We start from the raw sequence: 15,435 nt of genomic DNA on the forward strand, positions 1-15,435 counted from the left end.
TGCGATGATAAAATGGCATTGTAATCAGCGTGCAGACCCGAATGAAGATGTTTGCCATTCATGCCACATTCTGTACGATGATAAATTATCACAGCGCTGCGCGTGGGTCCGCCCACCATTGAGCATGCGGTTATTTATCCCAGGTGGTGGTGTGCGCGGTGCCGGCCCTGATCTGTGTTATGAATTGAAAGAAAGAATTGGATATAATTATTAGATGCAGAAATGGGCTTGAAAAGAACGTGCTGCATGCGTCCTGAACAGTGGGTGGAGGTTGTTTATTGTTTGCTTCCATGCTTGGCCTTCGCAAAGAAACATTCTTAGAGTGTAGGGTGTGGCTGTAGTGTTTTACAGGTGGCCGTCTGAGTGCAGTGCCTGCTTTGATGTATTTCAGGAATAAAAGGAAAAGAGTAGGAATGAAGTTAGAGATATAATCAGACCGAACTATGAGATCCACACAAGGCACTTCGTCCATTAGACATGAGGGAAAGGTCGAACTCTACGTATATTCATGAAATAACTGTCTGGGGACCACTGTATGATGGATGCCATTGCCATGGAGGCATGCGATTTCCAGACTCGCAACAATATATATATATATATACAGTATATGTATATATATATATATATATATATATATATATATATATATATATATATATATATATATATATATATATCTGTACACTGATGATCCAAAATATTATGACCACTGACAGGTGAAGTGAATAACATTGATTATATCTTGTTAAATGGCCACCTGTCAAGGAGTGGGATATATTAGGCAGCAAGTGAACAGTCAGTTCTTGAAGTTGATATGTTGGATGCAGGAGAAATTGGCAGGAGTAAAGGCGTGAGCGACTTTGACAAGAGCCAAATTTTTAAGGCCAGACGACTGGGTCAGAGCATCTCTGAAACTGCAAAGCTTGTGGGGTGCTCCCGGTCAGCAGTGGTGAGTGAGCACCTCCTTACAGTGGTCCGAGGAGAGACAAACCACAAACCGGCGACAGGGTGTTGGGCGCCCAAGGCTCATCGACGTGCGATGGCAACGAAGGCTATCCCATCTGGTCCGAACCGACAGAAGGTCTACTGTGGCACAAGTCACAGAAAATTTTAATGGTGGTCACGGGAGGAATGTGTCACAATCCACAGTGCATCGCACCCTGCTGTGTATGGGGCTGCATATCCACAGACCAGTCAGAGTGCCCCTGATGACCCCTGTCCACCATCGAAAGTGCATAAAATGGGCACGCGAGCGTTACTACTGGACCTTGGAGCAGTGGCAGAAGGTCGCCTGGTCCGATGATTCCCGTTTTTTTTTGGATCACGTGGATGGCCGTGTACGTGTGCGCCGTTTACTTGGGGTAGTGATGGCACCAGGATGCACTGTGGGAAGATGACAAGCCGGTGGAGGGAGTTTGATGCTCTCGGCAATGTTCTGCTGGAAAAACCCTGGGTCCAGCCATTCATGCGGACGTCAATTTGACACGTGTCACCTACATAAACTTCGTTGCAGACCAGGTACACCCCTTCATGGCAATGGTATTCCCTGATGGCAGTAGCCTCTTTCAGCAGGATAATGCACCTTGCCCCACTGCACACATTGTTTGGGAATGGATTGAGGAACATGATGAAGTGTTCACGGTGTTGCCCTAGCCTCCAAATTCTCCAGATTTCAATCTACTTGAGCATCTGTGGGATGTGCTGGACCAACAAGTCCGATCCACGGCGGCTCCACCTCACAACTTACGGGACTTCAAGGATCTGCTGCTAATGTTTTGGTACCAGATACCACAGGACAACTTCAGGGGTCCTGTGGAGTCCATGCCTCTGCAGGTCAGCGCTGTTTTGGAGGCACATGGAGGACCAACAGCATATGAGGCACGTGGTCATAATGTTTAGGCTCATCAGTGTGTATATATACGTATATATATATATATATATATGTATATATTTATATATTTATATATATATATATATATATTTTATAATAAGACCCACCCACATCTCTCACCTAATCAATTAAACTCACGTGGCTAGGGTTATATTAACAATTGACACCTCCCACACTCCTCCAGCCAAAGAAGCCGCAAAAAGCAACCCAAGAAGACCTACATAAGGTAAGCACTATGCTGCTTCAAACCCTTCCCAGAGTTCCTCAACAACTATAAAGACCTCAACACCGATTAAGGTACATACTTTGGAGCCCTTTGCAATGCATTGCTGTCTGCGCTCTCGCTGATGATTTGCTAATAAGTCATGAAACCGGTCCAGTACCTGAGGGTCTCTAAAGCATTGGGATTATCATGTGTGTACGATGTGTGAACATCTTTATAGTTGTTGAGGAACTCTGGGAAGGGTTCGAAGCAGTATGACGCTTACCTTGTGTAGGTCTTCTTGGTTTGCTTTATGCAGCTTATTCGGCTGGAGGAGTGTGGGAGGGGTCAATTGAATATATATATATATATATATATATAATGTTAGTGTCAATAGCTTAACTCATATTAATCTCATCGTGGCAGGAGGTTAAAATCCCATGATGTTCAGAACGGCTTAAACACCTGTGGAGACGTTCTGAATTATGGCAGACAATACGCGCGTTGGTTTTGAGGAGAAACACGAGAAACTTAGCTCTTTATAACACCAACAGGTTTATTGCCGAACCACAGGCCACTAAAAAGAACCAATGATGGTGATCGTGATTAGACAATGGCGGGTTGGGATGGGAAGGAAAGAAATGCAATTAACAAATAATTATAAACGATGCGAATAACACCTAAGGTGCCACACACTAGATTTAATCACAGACGGGAAAAGGGAAAACAACTGGGGGACTCTCCCTTTAATACCAATTTAGAACATTTAGAGACTTATTGACCTTCTTTGACCCTTATGAACTTTTCAGACCTATCTGGCTTTCAAGACCCCTTAGACAATTTCAGACCCTTTGGACACTTTAGACCCCATTTGCTCTTTTGCCCTTAGACCCCTTTGGATGCTGTAAAGACCCCTTAGACACTTTATACTTCTTTATGGTAAGACACTTTAGACCCATTAGACCTTTTCACCCTTTCGACCCTTCACACCCTTAGACCTTTAAAGACCTTTTAAGAACCTCAAGACTCTTAAAGACCCCTTTACACCCCTTGGAAAATCGAAAAAAAATAACCGAAAATAGTTTTTGATGACTTTTGCATCACATCACAAGTTGCCATGAGGAATCGAAACTGATATCCCAAAGCGATACTGATGTTGGAAAGGGAAACTGAAACTACTGATCTACAGATCACCAAGTGGGAAACAAAGGGAAGGTGTATGACATCTCTGCACCATCCCGTGAGACAAATTACTCCTTTACCAAAAAAGTAAACTCAAAACAACCACAAGTCCACTTGTTTAGCTCTTCCATGAGCCCTGACCTGTGTTAATAAAGAAACTAATTTTAAATGCCTAATTATTGTCTAAACAGAGGCGGAAGCACAAACACAGGGGCGGCTATTGAATCCATTTTGCGGAATGGCTTCCAGGGTGCCAGAGAACACTCACCCAAGATGTTACTGCTGCTCACGGATGGTCGCTCTCAGGACAACAGCATGAAAATGGCATATTTTGCAAAGAACAGCGGAATAATACTGTTCAGTGTTGGCATTGGAAATCCTGTGTGAGTATTTCCAATATTTTTAGCATCTGTTATTCATACAAACACATCTCTTTCCCACAATTACAGCATTATATGGTCACCTGATCCTCCAACTTTCTCTCTTGGTTGATAGGTCCTCAATTGGGTTTTCAGGATGTCCTCGACACCCTCGAGGTATGCCTGGGTTCGAATCTTAACCCAGCTATATAAACCATCATCCTGGTGTTGTTCTGCAGTAATAGAGACACTCACCAAGTACATTAACTTTTCAATGAGTGTGCTGTCCCTCGGATGGACGTTAAACGGGGAATCCCATCTGTGAGCATTACTTGGTGAATGTTAAAAAAAAAATCTTAAGATGTTCTTCGTGGTGAGGAGGGACGTCCTGGGAAAATTCCAAATTCTTGCTCTAACCTACAAAGGGCACTGCATCAGTGGCACTGCTTCACCCCTGCAGGAAATGATGCAAACCCACAGTAAAACGTTCTGCACGTGAAACAACAACGAATAAAATGATTACAAGCATGTTTTGCAATTAAATTTTCTGTCATTTGTTCACAAACCATGTGAGACGACCATGACAGACCAGGGGGTATACTCATGAGATTATCAGTGCCAAGTCATTTGTTTACTTTCCTTTTTCACATCATCGAATGCATAAACTGCAATATCCTTGAAAGTAATTACTTGCACAATGCACGTTTTGAAAAGCATCACATTCTGCTGGAGTTGATTTTTATAGGAAGGAAATTCGAATTGAGCCAGTTGGTTGAAGTTGAGAGATCATTGTCTTAGTTTCAAACCGATAGATTTGAAACCAGACTCGGTGGCATAATGGTTGGAGTGTCCACCCCGAGTCTGGGAGGTCGGCAGGTCCAACCCCAGCACAGTCATACCAAAGACTTTAAAAATGGGATGTGCTGCTTCCTTGCTTGATGCTCAGCATTAAAAAGGATAGAGCACGGACAAACAACCATAGTAAGGTTAATAATAACAATGCAATCTTTGATGAGTCGAATGGCCTCCTCTTGCGTTAAAGTTCCCTGTAAGGGACCTCATTTATTCGTCCTCTACCGGTTTGACCGGAGGGGACTAAAGGTTTGCTCTGCGTCTGTCCGTCTGTCCGTCTGTCTCACCTGTGGTTTTTCTGACTTTTTCCCCATATCTTTTAACATGTTCAACTGAAACTTGGTACATGGCTTTATCATGATAGGTTCCAGAACAAGTTCGAGTTTCAGAGTCTTCCGTCAATTTTTCAGAGTTATGTCGAATTTGGAAAATATCACATATCGGTAGGGGGACATGAATTGATTGCAAAGCAATTCTCGCTCTTGTTTATCAATGATATTGACAAATGGAGGTGACATTCTTCCTCACAAGCATCATGAGTCAAGCTTTCCCCCAAATGGTACTTTGTGCAGGTGGGCTGAACTGAATCGTATGGCGAGTCGCCCTTTGGATTTGCACGTCTTCTTTGCTGAGCAGTACGATGATGCAATAAATGGACTGTACACCACGCTAACCCAAAAGAGCTTGTGTGTGGATGTCCCTTCGGGTAATATGCTCCAAACATTATCCCTTAATAGTATGGATCGAGAGATTTCCCCAATTTGTTCAAGATTTCAATTATCTCATCAAAATTGATTAAAATGAACCTGCTTTGTGGTTGTGAATATTATAAAAGCATATTGTTACATAAATGGGAAAAAAATTCCAATGTCCCTGATTATCTTCCTATAATTTGCTTACCATAGAAAATTGGGTTTGGTTACTTTCTATTATCTCTAATTGTTTTCTGTGTGCAGCAGAAATAGGTTGATTCGATTGATATCGTAATGTAACATTGATGCCTCAATTTGAGGATACTTAATTCAAAGTGAAGGTCATTATGTTTTCGGATAAGAATGATGTAGGCACAGCATGCAAGTGGTACGCCGGCTTGTTATGGCAGATGGCACTTGTGAAAAAGCACGAGAGGGATTTGAAAATTCTGTTCATCTGAGCATAGTCTTGCTCTTACAAGGAGCGTCTTGATGAGATAGACAACAGGCAGGACCTTTTCAAGTGCTGCTGCATCAGATAGCTCTTTAGTATGCTGTTTACTCTTATCGATGAGTTTCTAGAATGCATGCTCATGGTTTGTACATATCACAATGGGGGAACAGATTTGCAGCTTATTCATTGGCTCGTAAGACAGTGAGGGAAGGGAAACACTCAATGAGTGGTAAATGATGCATCATACCTGTAGATTTGAGATAAACAGCACAGAAAAGCACTGTTGGTAATTATTGGTCAGGGCTGGTCAGAGTTTCACATAGAGGAACAGGAGCCACGTAAGGTAGTTGATTCAATTTGAGAGGTCATTGAAGGTTCCAGGGATTACTGCTATGACAGTGACGAAGAATCAAACTACAGCTCAGGTTCAACAAAGCCTGACCCTGTCAAAGCCATGGCTGAGACCCCAGTAGAAGGAGGTACCGAGCTGGCATCATGGATACAGTTACAAATGAGGACAATTGGTAGAACGCATACCTCCACTCAGATGTGGATCTGGATTTTCATCAAAATCTAATCAATTCATCCTCATCACACACCCAACGCGTCCACAAAGTTTCTCCTGAATCCATCCACAACTTTTTGATATTTCGTGCTATATATAGTTTTTGGCCCGATCTCTCAATGGTGAAGAATCAGTTAAAAATTCTAATCGCCAGACCCAGATCTTCACCAAAATCTAAGCACTTTGTCCTTGTCACATACCCAACATGCACAGCAAATTTCATCCAAATCCGTTCACAACTGTTTGAGATATCTTGCAGACAAACAGGCAAACGGACAGAAAAACTAACAGACAGACAGGGGTCACAACATGATCTCCTTCCACATTCGGTGGGTGAAGGTAACTAGAAAGGGCACTCAGTAGAGCGAATACCTCTGCCAGACCAAACATTTCATGTTTAGAATCCCACTGATAGGCCAGATCTACATCCAGACCTCAACCAAAATCTTGTCAGCTTGTTCGTTTCACTGACCTAACTCATCTACCACCAGGTTTTGTCATACCTCATCCAAATTTTTTTGAAATATCATGCTCAATGTCGTTTTTCACCCTATCACTGGTGAATAATCACTTAGAAAATTAAAAAATTCTCAGATCCGGATATGGATCTTCACCAAAATCGAAAGAATTTGTCTTTGTCACACTCCCAACTTCTCCACCGAGTTTCATCCGAATCTGTCCATAAGTTTTTGAGATATCCCACTTACAGACAGACTAACAGAGAATCAGATAAGCAGGGGTAAACCCATAACCTCCATGCACCTTCGGTGCAGACAAGCAGACAAACAGGAGTAAAAACATAACCTCTGTCCACATTCGGTGCAGACTAGCAGATAAACGGTAAAACATATCCTCTATTGTCAGGTCAGGCCAGATCAGATCTGTGACTTGCTACCGGGATCATGTAAACCTGTACTAATCTATTCCATGGTCGGGTTGTCGGTGACTAAACCGTCTCCCCCACCAGGTTTTCTGATGAGGAGGGTGAATGATCTGGCCACCCAGCAGGATTAAAAACAAAACCTGACAAAGGGTGGAGGAGCTCCTTGTGAGCCAACGGCCATCCATATCTCATGCCCAACTGTGTCTGCGAACGTCCTCCAGCAGTTAGGCTACTTTTGTTAGGAGGTTGGTGGCAGGATTTGCACTCCGGCCACCGTGAAACCCTTCACTCCGCAAAACAAAAGAAAACCGTAAAAAGTTGAAAACCCACTCAGTGGGAGTACCTTCTGTGCAGCTGTTCTCCACAGGGTGGTTCACCAGATGACGTGATTGGGGCAAATCCTTCGGGGACATCACTCTTTGTTGATAGGAGGAAAACCACGGGGTAACCTTCCCGGGTCAGATTGCAGGAGTCTATTTCATTGTGGTGCTGAGGTGTCGTCCACCAGACTGTTGTCTCCTTGGGTTAACCTGAGGTGGTCCCTTTGGGTGAGTGTCAGGAATGTCCCATCCCAAAGAGAGGATGATAGACGTCTGGTTCAGAGTCAGAGGTCAATAGACGTCTGGTTCAGGCCTGCGTAGTCATGGATTCACTGCATCATAGGGTGTCGTGTTTTCAGTACCTGTGCAGTAGGACGAATGTCCGAGTCTTCAGGTCCTTGGTGCTTCCATTCTTTCTCTACAGATGTGAGACTTGGACATTGACCAGGGATCTGAGATGACGAATAGTTAATTCCTTTGGTACCAGGTCTCTTTGGAGAATCCTTGGCTGTTGCTGGTCAGGCATTGTGTCCAATGATGTCCAATATAATGTTTCTATCAATATTTAAAAAATATTTTAATAAATGATGTTCTGCCAGTGCTGTGCATGTTGTGTGTGCTATTTAATGAACAGTCCTTTTACACGTCATACATATGTGTAGTACATGTATATGCAATGTACATACATATCATCTGCTATGAGGATACCATGAACGCAATACTTTGAAATTTGAATTTGTAATTCTTTGTTTCTCATTTGTAAATAGCAAGAGCTTAACTCATATGGCTGGGGCTAAAAATAGAACTCAGGAATGGTGGCTGATCTGCTGACGTCAGCAGTGTATATAGTTACATTCAAGGGAGGACATTTGTTGGGTTCCTTTGGTCCATGTGATGAAAGTTATTGATGCTCCCCTAACGTCAACTGGGAGGCAGTACAAGCTCGCACCTGACTTGGAAAAGCAGATCAAGGACCGATTCAAATCATTTACGTGAAATGTTTTATTACATTGTTATTGCAGTATGTGATATATTTTTGAATTATTAATTTGAATCATAGAACTAATCATTCATGATTACCATGGTGCCCACACCATGCACACACTTCATGTATTCAAGACTGTGTTAACAACAGTTTTAAAAAAAATAGAAAATAGATTTCAAAAAAATATACCACTTTGATATTTGACACTTTTGTAAACTAGAATATGCTCTTTCCAATGGTGAACAATTTGAAGTGGTATACCTTTTCATATATTTGCAATCCTCACCTGACTTTCGGGGAAAAATGAACATTTTCAATTTTTGAGGGATCATGACTGTATTGTATATGACTGATACAGAAAAGTAAACATGTATTTGAATACTACTACCATACAGTTATTGCATGAAAAAATTTCAAGCTTCTGGGATGGGTCAATAAAAATATATGTGTTCTCAAAGTTGGGTCTTCATACAAAACCAACATTTTTTTTTCTGGATTTCAACTGACCAGGTCATAAAAAGTAAGAGAGGTATGCTCCGTTTTATGTCTGTTTCTTACAGAACAGTTATAGTCGAATAATCTCTGAAAATTTCAAGGCTCTCGCATTAATATTTAAAAAGTTGTGGGAGTTTAAAAGTAGCCGTTCATTTTGTGATGCTCGCAACGACCATAAAAATAGAGCCACAACCACATTTTCAACCATCAATATCTCGGAGTTGACCGCTTCTATGGACCTAAAATTTTACGCAGCTTCATTTTGATACCTGGGAACTATTTTATGAAAGTTTAAAGTAAATCTGAGGGGGTCAACTGGGAACATTTTCTTAAATTTGGTGATTTCAGATGGAATGACTGTAGTGAATTTCATTACCTTGGCTGTGAACGAGCAATTTATTTTTCTTCTCATTTTTTTCTTTGAATCTCTGAGTGGCGTTTCATTCTGAGCTTTCTTGGGCGACAATAGCAGGGCAAGGAAGCGGGTTAATTATCCAGATCCCAGCCACTTGGGGGTAATTTATTCGGTGACAACTGATTGGTTGTTCCCTCCAATTATGGGTGGGAGAAATGATTTATGTATATGACGTATTTTGGGCGTAACGCTTTGTCGAAAGGCTGCAAAACCCCAACATCCATCGCAATATATACTGAAACAATTAGACATGAAATTATTAACAGCAGGTGCATGAATAAATAATCAAGATATATTGGGATAATGAAAATCCCAGAACGTAACATTAGCATATTGCGGGTAATATTAGTGTATTTTCTTCTGACTAGTACGTGCCCGTACGTGCGTGGCCATACGTGCCCCCCCCCCCAAAAATTTTTCAAACCGCGTGCCAGAACAACAAATACACAGACCGTTCCTTCACTCTTGCGTGGCCGTACGTGCAAAAAAAAAAACTTTCAAACCGCGTGCCAGAAACAACCACACAGGCCGTTCCTTTGCTCTCATAAATGACGACTGCATTGAGGCATTGTGTTTATCTATAAATGCGTATAAGAAATCGAGAATTTTTTTAGAATACAGTAAGTCATCACTATCCGGAAGTCCGTACGTTGTAACCCGTAATGGGGAACGCGGCTGAGGATCTCTTCCCCATCGGCCACCCCTATGCAGCAATGTGTCCTGTCATTGGTTTGGTAAATAAATGGCCATAACTTGGGAAGCACTCGTCCGATTAATATCAACCTTGAAAAGGCACATACTCAGTGCCCCAGCAATATAGCTGGCAAGTTTCAATTATATCGGACCAGTGGTTGTCGAGAAACAGCGGTGACAGATGCACACACACACACACACACACACACACACACACACACACACACACACACACACACACACACACACACACACACACACACACACACACACACACACTGCTGGCATTATTGATAGATGATGGCAGAGTTGAACGATTCGGGACGGTGAGACGGTGAGATTCGGGAACAGCTTGGGCCACCCCAGATGAAAAACATGTTGCCGTGTTGTGTCGCATGACAAGGTCAGATGCCCGAGAGGGATATGGCGAGTAAAAGGTCATTTCGATTGAACTTCAACAAATGTCAAATATGCCTTGATGTGTGATCGTTGCAGTTTGCTCTACATTGGTGAGACTAAAGGCCCGGTCACACCTTGGCATTTTAGCTAGCGATGGCAACGTATTAAAATGTATGTAAATCGCTGGCTTACGTTGAACTTTTCATGTTTTCTTTTAAAGATTCGGACGTATTCATAGCGACTTGGTCTTATGTATAACTTATTGGTAACGGACACAGAACGTTTCGTTGTGTTATAGATAACTTATACCAACGAATGCTGAATCTGTTGTCGGCCTACACAACCGATGCCCAACGATAGTCTAACTTAGGCATAGCGCGTTGCACGCATCGCCGACGATGTCGTGACGTAGCCTATTAAAAGGCTGACGCACAACGATTCGAATCATAACTGCCGTAGAAATGGAAGTGTCAACATCGCGGTCACACCTTGGCGATCTTGCCAGCGTATGCCGACCTAAGAAAAATGTGTCTAAAACGTTGGGGCACGTCAAATACGGTATGAGTAAGTTTGGTATACGTGAGTAGAACGCTAAAGTACGCTATCATACGTCGTAGTAAGTAGAGTACGTCAAGAAATTTTAAACATGTTCAAAATTTTACGACGTACTTGGCGTATGATACACGTTCCACGTGCGATGGGGATAAGTTTTACACACGATATGTGGATGCTTACACACGTCCACAAACGCTACTTATAAGCTACTCATAAGTCGAAACAAATGTCTTTTTTACGCGAAACTTATTTCTAACTTATGTTTGACGTGCTTTGAACCAATTCTTTACGTAGTCCCAACACATATTGACGTCTTCCGGTCGACAAAAAAATAAATGAATGTGTTTCTAACTTACAACTGCCATATAAAGACGTGTTCGCAGCGATTTTGGGAATTGGTATATAAAAATGGTGTTCATAAAAGGGGAACCCAACAGTGTTTTCGAGTCCTTTTTGAGTCGATGTCCATGTCAGCAGTAACAGTATCAGTATCAGTATTAGTATTAGTATTAGTATTAGTAGTAGTTTGTTCATGTTGGCAGTAGTAGATGAGTGTGAGGGGGAGGGTGTGGGTTATGATGGATCGTCCTTGCGTCCGCGTGTCCTCGGGTAGGAGACATCTTTGCACCATTGTTCGAAGTTCTTCGCGGCTAATTTTTATGGGGCTTTTTCAACAATGAGCTATGGCTTGTTTTTACGATTTAGGTCAATTCATAACGGGTTGGACAAATGCACAATGAACTAATAATGTGCATAGAGCGCTTCGATAACTTATAGATACGATATACCAATGAATAATTATCGTGTAGCCGGCGTTCACAAACTATGCCCAACGATAGCCTAACTTATCCATATCGTGCGGCAGTTTATCTTTGCCGGTGACGTAGGGTTTGCTATTCATAGGCTGCCACTCAACTATTTAAATGGCTGCATCTCCACTATAGAAAGTAGATGCTTGCGCTCAACAATTGGATTTTTTTTTCACTCAACGACTTTTAAACGGTACCACTCAACTATTTTCATTGTTTACAATGAACTATTTAAATTGCTGTCACTCGCCTTTGTTTTTTGACGCTGGGGTTTGGAAATTTGAAGCGTTTCTTCTGAACGTGTTAAAACGCTCAAACTCGACTATTTTAAATAGACGCTGCCGATGGACAATTGGAATCATAGCCAAGCTCGACATCGAAGTGTGAACATCCTCGTCATGCCGAAGAAAAGTTTGAAGAATGCTGCAAATAAGTGTGCTGGCCGTGGCCGTGGACGCTGACGCAAGGACGATCCATTATACCGACGTCTTTCAGCCTATGAGTAACTTAAAAGTAACGTCTGTTGATGTGTGGCAAAGATCGCGTAACGTGCCAACAACACGTTAATCATAGGTTAGAAATAAGTTTCGGGTACGCTAAACATTACCTCGGCGTGTCTCCACTTATTATTAACTTACAAGTAGCATGTGTTGACGTCTTTCAACGATCGCAGACCGTGCATACAACTTGTGGCCAGCGTAGCGGAACGTGTGAGTCATACGCCGGCATACGTCGTGAAATTTAAAGCATGCAAAAATTTGAGGACAACCGAAAAGTACAACATTTAAATCCAGCGTACAACGACGTATGGCATTGTTTTTCAGCGTGCTCTCAATGTTATCAAAACTTACCCATAACGTATTCAACGTGTGCCAGCGTTTTAGAAAAAATTTTCAAAAATCGGCATACGTTGGCTAAAACGTCAAGGTGTGACTGGGCCTTAAGCAACGTTTCAGTGTCAGAGTGGCTGAACAGTTAAGATATATATATATATATATATATATATATATATATATATATATATATATATATATATATATATAATAAAGCCTGGTGTTGGTGTAGTGGTTAGGGTAGCTGCTTGGGATCCAAAAGGTCCTGAGTTCAAGTCCCGTTGGCCACTTGAATTAATACACACCAGGAGGTTGACTCAGCCTGTCATCCTTCCGAGGTCGGCGAAGTGAGTACCAGTGTACTGGGCCCGGTGTATGCCCCGGTTAGAATAGGTGTACCATATGCCTGTGTCGTAAGAAGCGACCAGGGTTGCGTCAGGAAGGGCATCCGGCGTAAAATCTATGCGAAATCATTATGCGGATCATAACGGATGATCCGCTGTGGCGACCCCCAACGGGAGCAGCCGAAAGGAGAAGAAGAAGATATATATATATATATATATATATATATATATATATATATATATATATATATATATATATATATATATATATATACTGTATACACACACACACACACACACACATTATTATGAACAGGTGCCTGATTAAATCACCAAGATAATGGGATAATGAAAAGCCCAGAACGTCATATTCTGGGAGGGGAGGGTTCGTCCTGAGATAAAGACCGGGCAACATATATATATATATATATATATATATATATATATATATATATATATATATATATATATATATATATATATATATATATATATATATATATATATATATATATATATATATATATATATATATATATATTAGCATGGATCGGCTCACTATGCTGGCCTCTCCACACGTCGGTACATTGATGTCATACATTTGCTGTGTTGGCATGATTTACACGAATCATAATACAAAAATTTCTTTTCTACAAATTTATTTGTAATATTGGTGATATTATATTTATTTTTTAAATGTATTTGTGATCTATGAAGGTCCAAGTAGTCTCAATGGTCAAGGGTCTAAGCTGTCTAATCTGTCTGAAGCGTGTAAGGGGTCTAACTTGTGTAAAAGTCTAAGGGGTCAAAAGGGTCTTCAGGGTCTTCTTGGGTCTTTGGGATATTTTGGGTCTTCAGGATCTTTGGGGTCTTTTGGGACTTTTAGGTCTTTGGTGACTTTTCTGCCTTTGGGGACTTTTGGGTCTTTGGCGACTTTTGTGTCTTTGGGGACTTTTGGGTCTTTGGTGACTTTGGGGTCTTTGGTGACTTTTGGGTCTTCAGGGTGATTTGCGTTATCTGGTTGTTTGGGGTCCTCAGGGTCTTTTGAGTCCTCTGGGTCTTTTGGTCTTTCAGGGTCTTAAGGGTCTTGGGGAATTTACGTTCAAACAGTATGTTATTAATATGCACATCATCCTCACGGACTGACGGATGGCTTCACGGCTTCACCGACTCAGGGCTTCACCGCCTCACCGACCAATTCTTTTCGGCTATATTGTCACGAGGGTGGCCAGTCCAGGTTAAGCCCCTGACCCAAATTGTGGTAACGGGCGGTTGACACCGCCAGCCCCTGGGACGGACAAGCTGTACCTTATTAACAGGAGGCGGACACGTTGATCCTCGGAGATTTTAACACGTGCTGGAAGAGCATGGGGACAATGGCGGACAGGCGGAGGAGCACAGCGAATGGAACAGATGCACAGGGGGTTTATCCTCGAACTCGAAATTACACGAAAACAGTTTCTTCAAAAAATACACAAAAATTATAAATTACACGAAAACAATTTCCTCAAAATGAATACATTTAATGAAAATAAACCAAATATTTACAAAGGACTATAATTCAAAAGGTGATGATAATAATATGGAATAATTAAATGCTACAGTCAAGGCACCTCCCACACAGACTCAAATACAGACAAAGGGAACACAAAATAGAAATACCCCCCCCCCTCGAATATTCTTGTACTTAACTTGGCCCAGAGCTGGTCCCAGTGGAGCTTGGAATTGAGGCGTTTCCACCGGCACCTGCATACGCGTGCTAAAATGGCACTTCTCTCATAGCGGGACAGATGCACGCCAGGCAATCCGCAAGCGTCACTCCACACCAAGGCTCAGAACCCCAGTGAAATGGCTCCGTGTGCTCCGATCATACTCATCGACTCAACCACGAGCCATAGGCCAGCGCCTTGCTTCACCATGCGAGCCAAATCGCCTCAACATGAATTCAATGGTCGTGTCATCCTTCTGAAGTGCATGCGCTCTGCCGATCTCTCGTCCGATGCTTCTGCCTCTCCAAACAATTCCCCGCATGCCTCTACTCTGATCAAGGCTCTCCACAAAATGCATAAGCCCACTGAGTCCGATGCCTCTCAAAATGTCCATTCTACTGATCACTGCTCTCCACCAATTGCGCAAGCCAACTCCAATCCTCTTCAAAAACGCTACCTACCTCCTCTCGACCTCGATCATGCTGATATATCTCCTCCGCCTCCGAGGCATGGCCTGCTCGCACCAAACCCAGGAAGGTGGGACTTTCTGCCTGCTCGGCGAGCTTCTGACGGCACGCCCATCAATCGTCCCTGCAGGCGTGACCACTTGTTGTCAACCTTTGAAGGTGAGGCTTTCTGCCCGCTGGCACGTTTGCTTATTTCAAGGATGTGTTCCCAATAGTCTGGATGTCAAACACCATTTTTCAAGATGACCTTGCATTAGGGTCCGCACACTGTTTTTCTGCATTTTTGTGATCACCAGACCATCTGAATGAATATTCCGATTGATGCCACTCT

General features: G+C 42.3%; 1 protein-coding gene across 1 annotated transcript in view; it reads left to right on the forward strand.

Moving 5' to 3' along the window:
• Window positions 1-15,435, forward strand: part of LOC147015430 (von Willebrand factor A domain-containing protein 2-like) — a 74,659-nt gene that overhangs the window by 4,339 nt on the left and 54,885 nt on the right. Inside the window, exons 4-5 of the mRNA XM_085850177.1 lie at window positions 3,467-3,658; window positions 5,059-5,192. Coding sequence (XP_085706303.1) covers window positions 3,467-3,658; window positions 5,059-5,192 — 326 coding nt within the window. The remainder of the gene's footprint in view (window positions 1-3,466; window positions 3,659-5,058; window positions 5,193-15,435) is intronic.

The sequence above is a fragment of the Eptatretus burgeri genome, chromosome 12, assembly GCF_056783735.1.
Source record: "Eptatretus burgeri isolate ZD-2024b chromosome 12, Ebu_testis_v1, whole genome shotgun sequence".
Classification (NCBI taxonomy): Eukaryota; Metazoa; Chordata; class Myxini; order Myxiniformes; family Myxinidae; genus Eptatretus; species Eptatretus burgeri.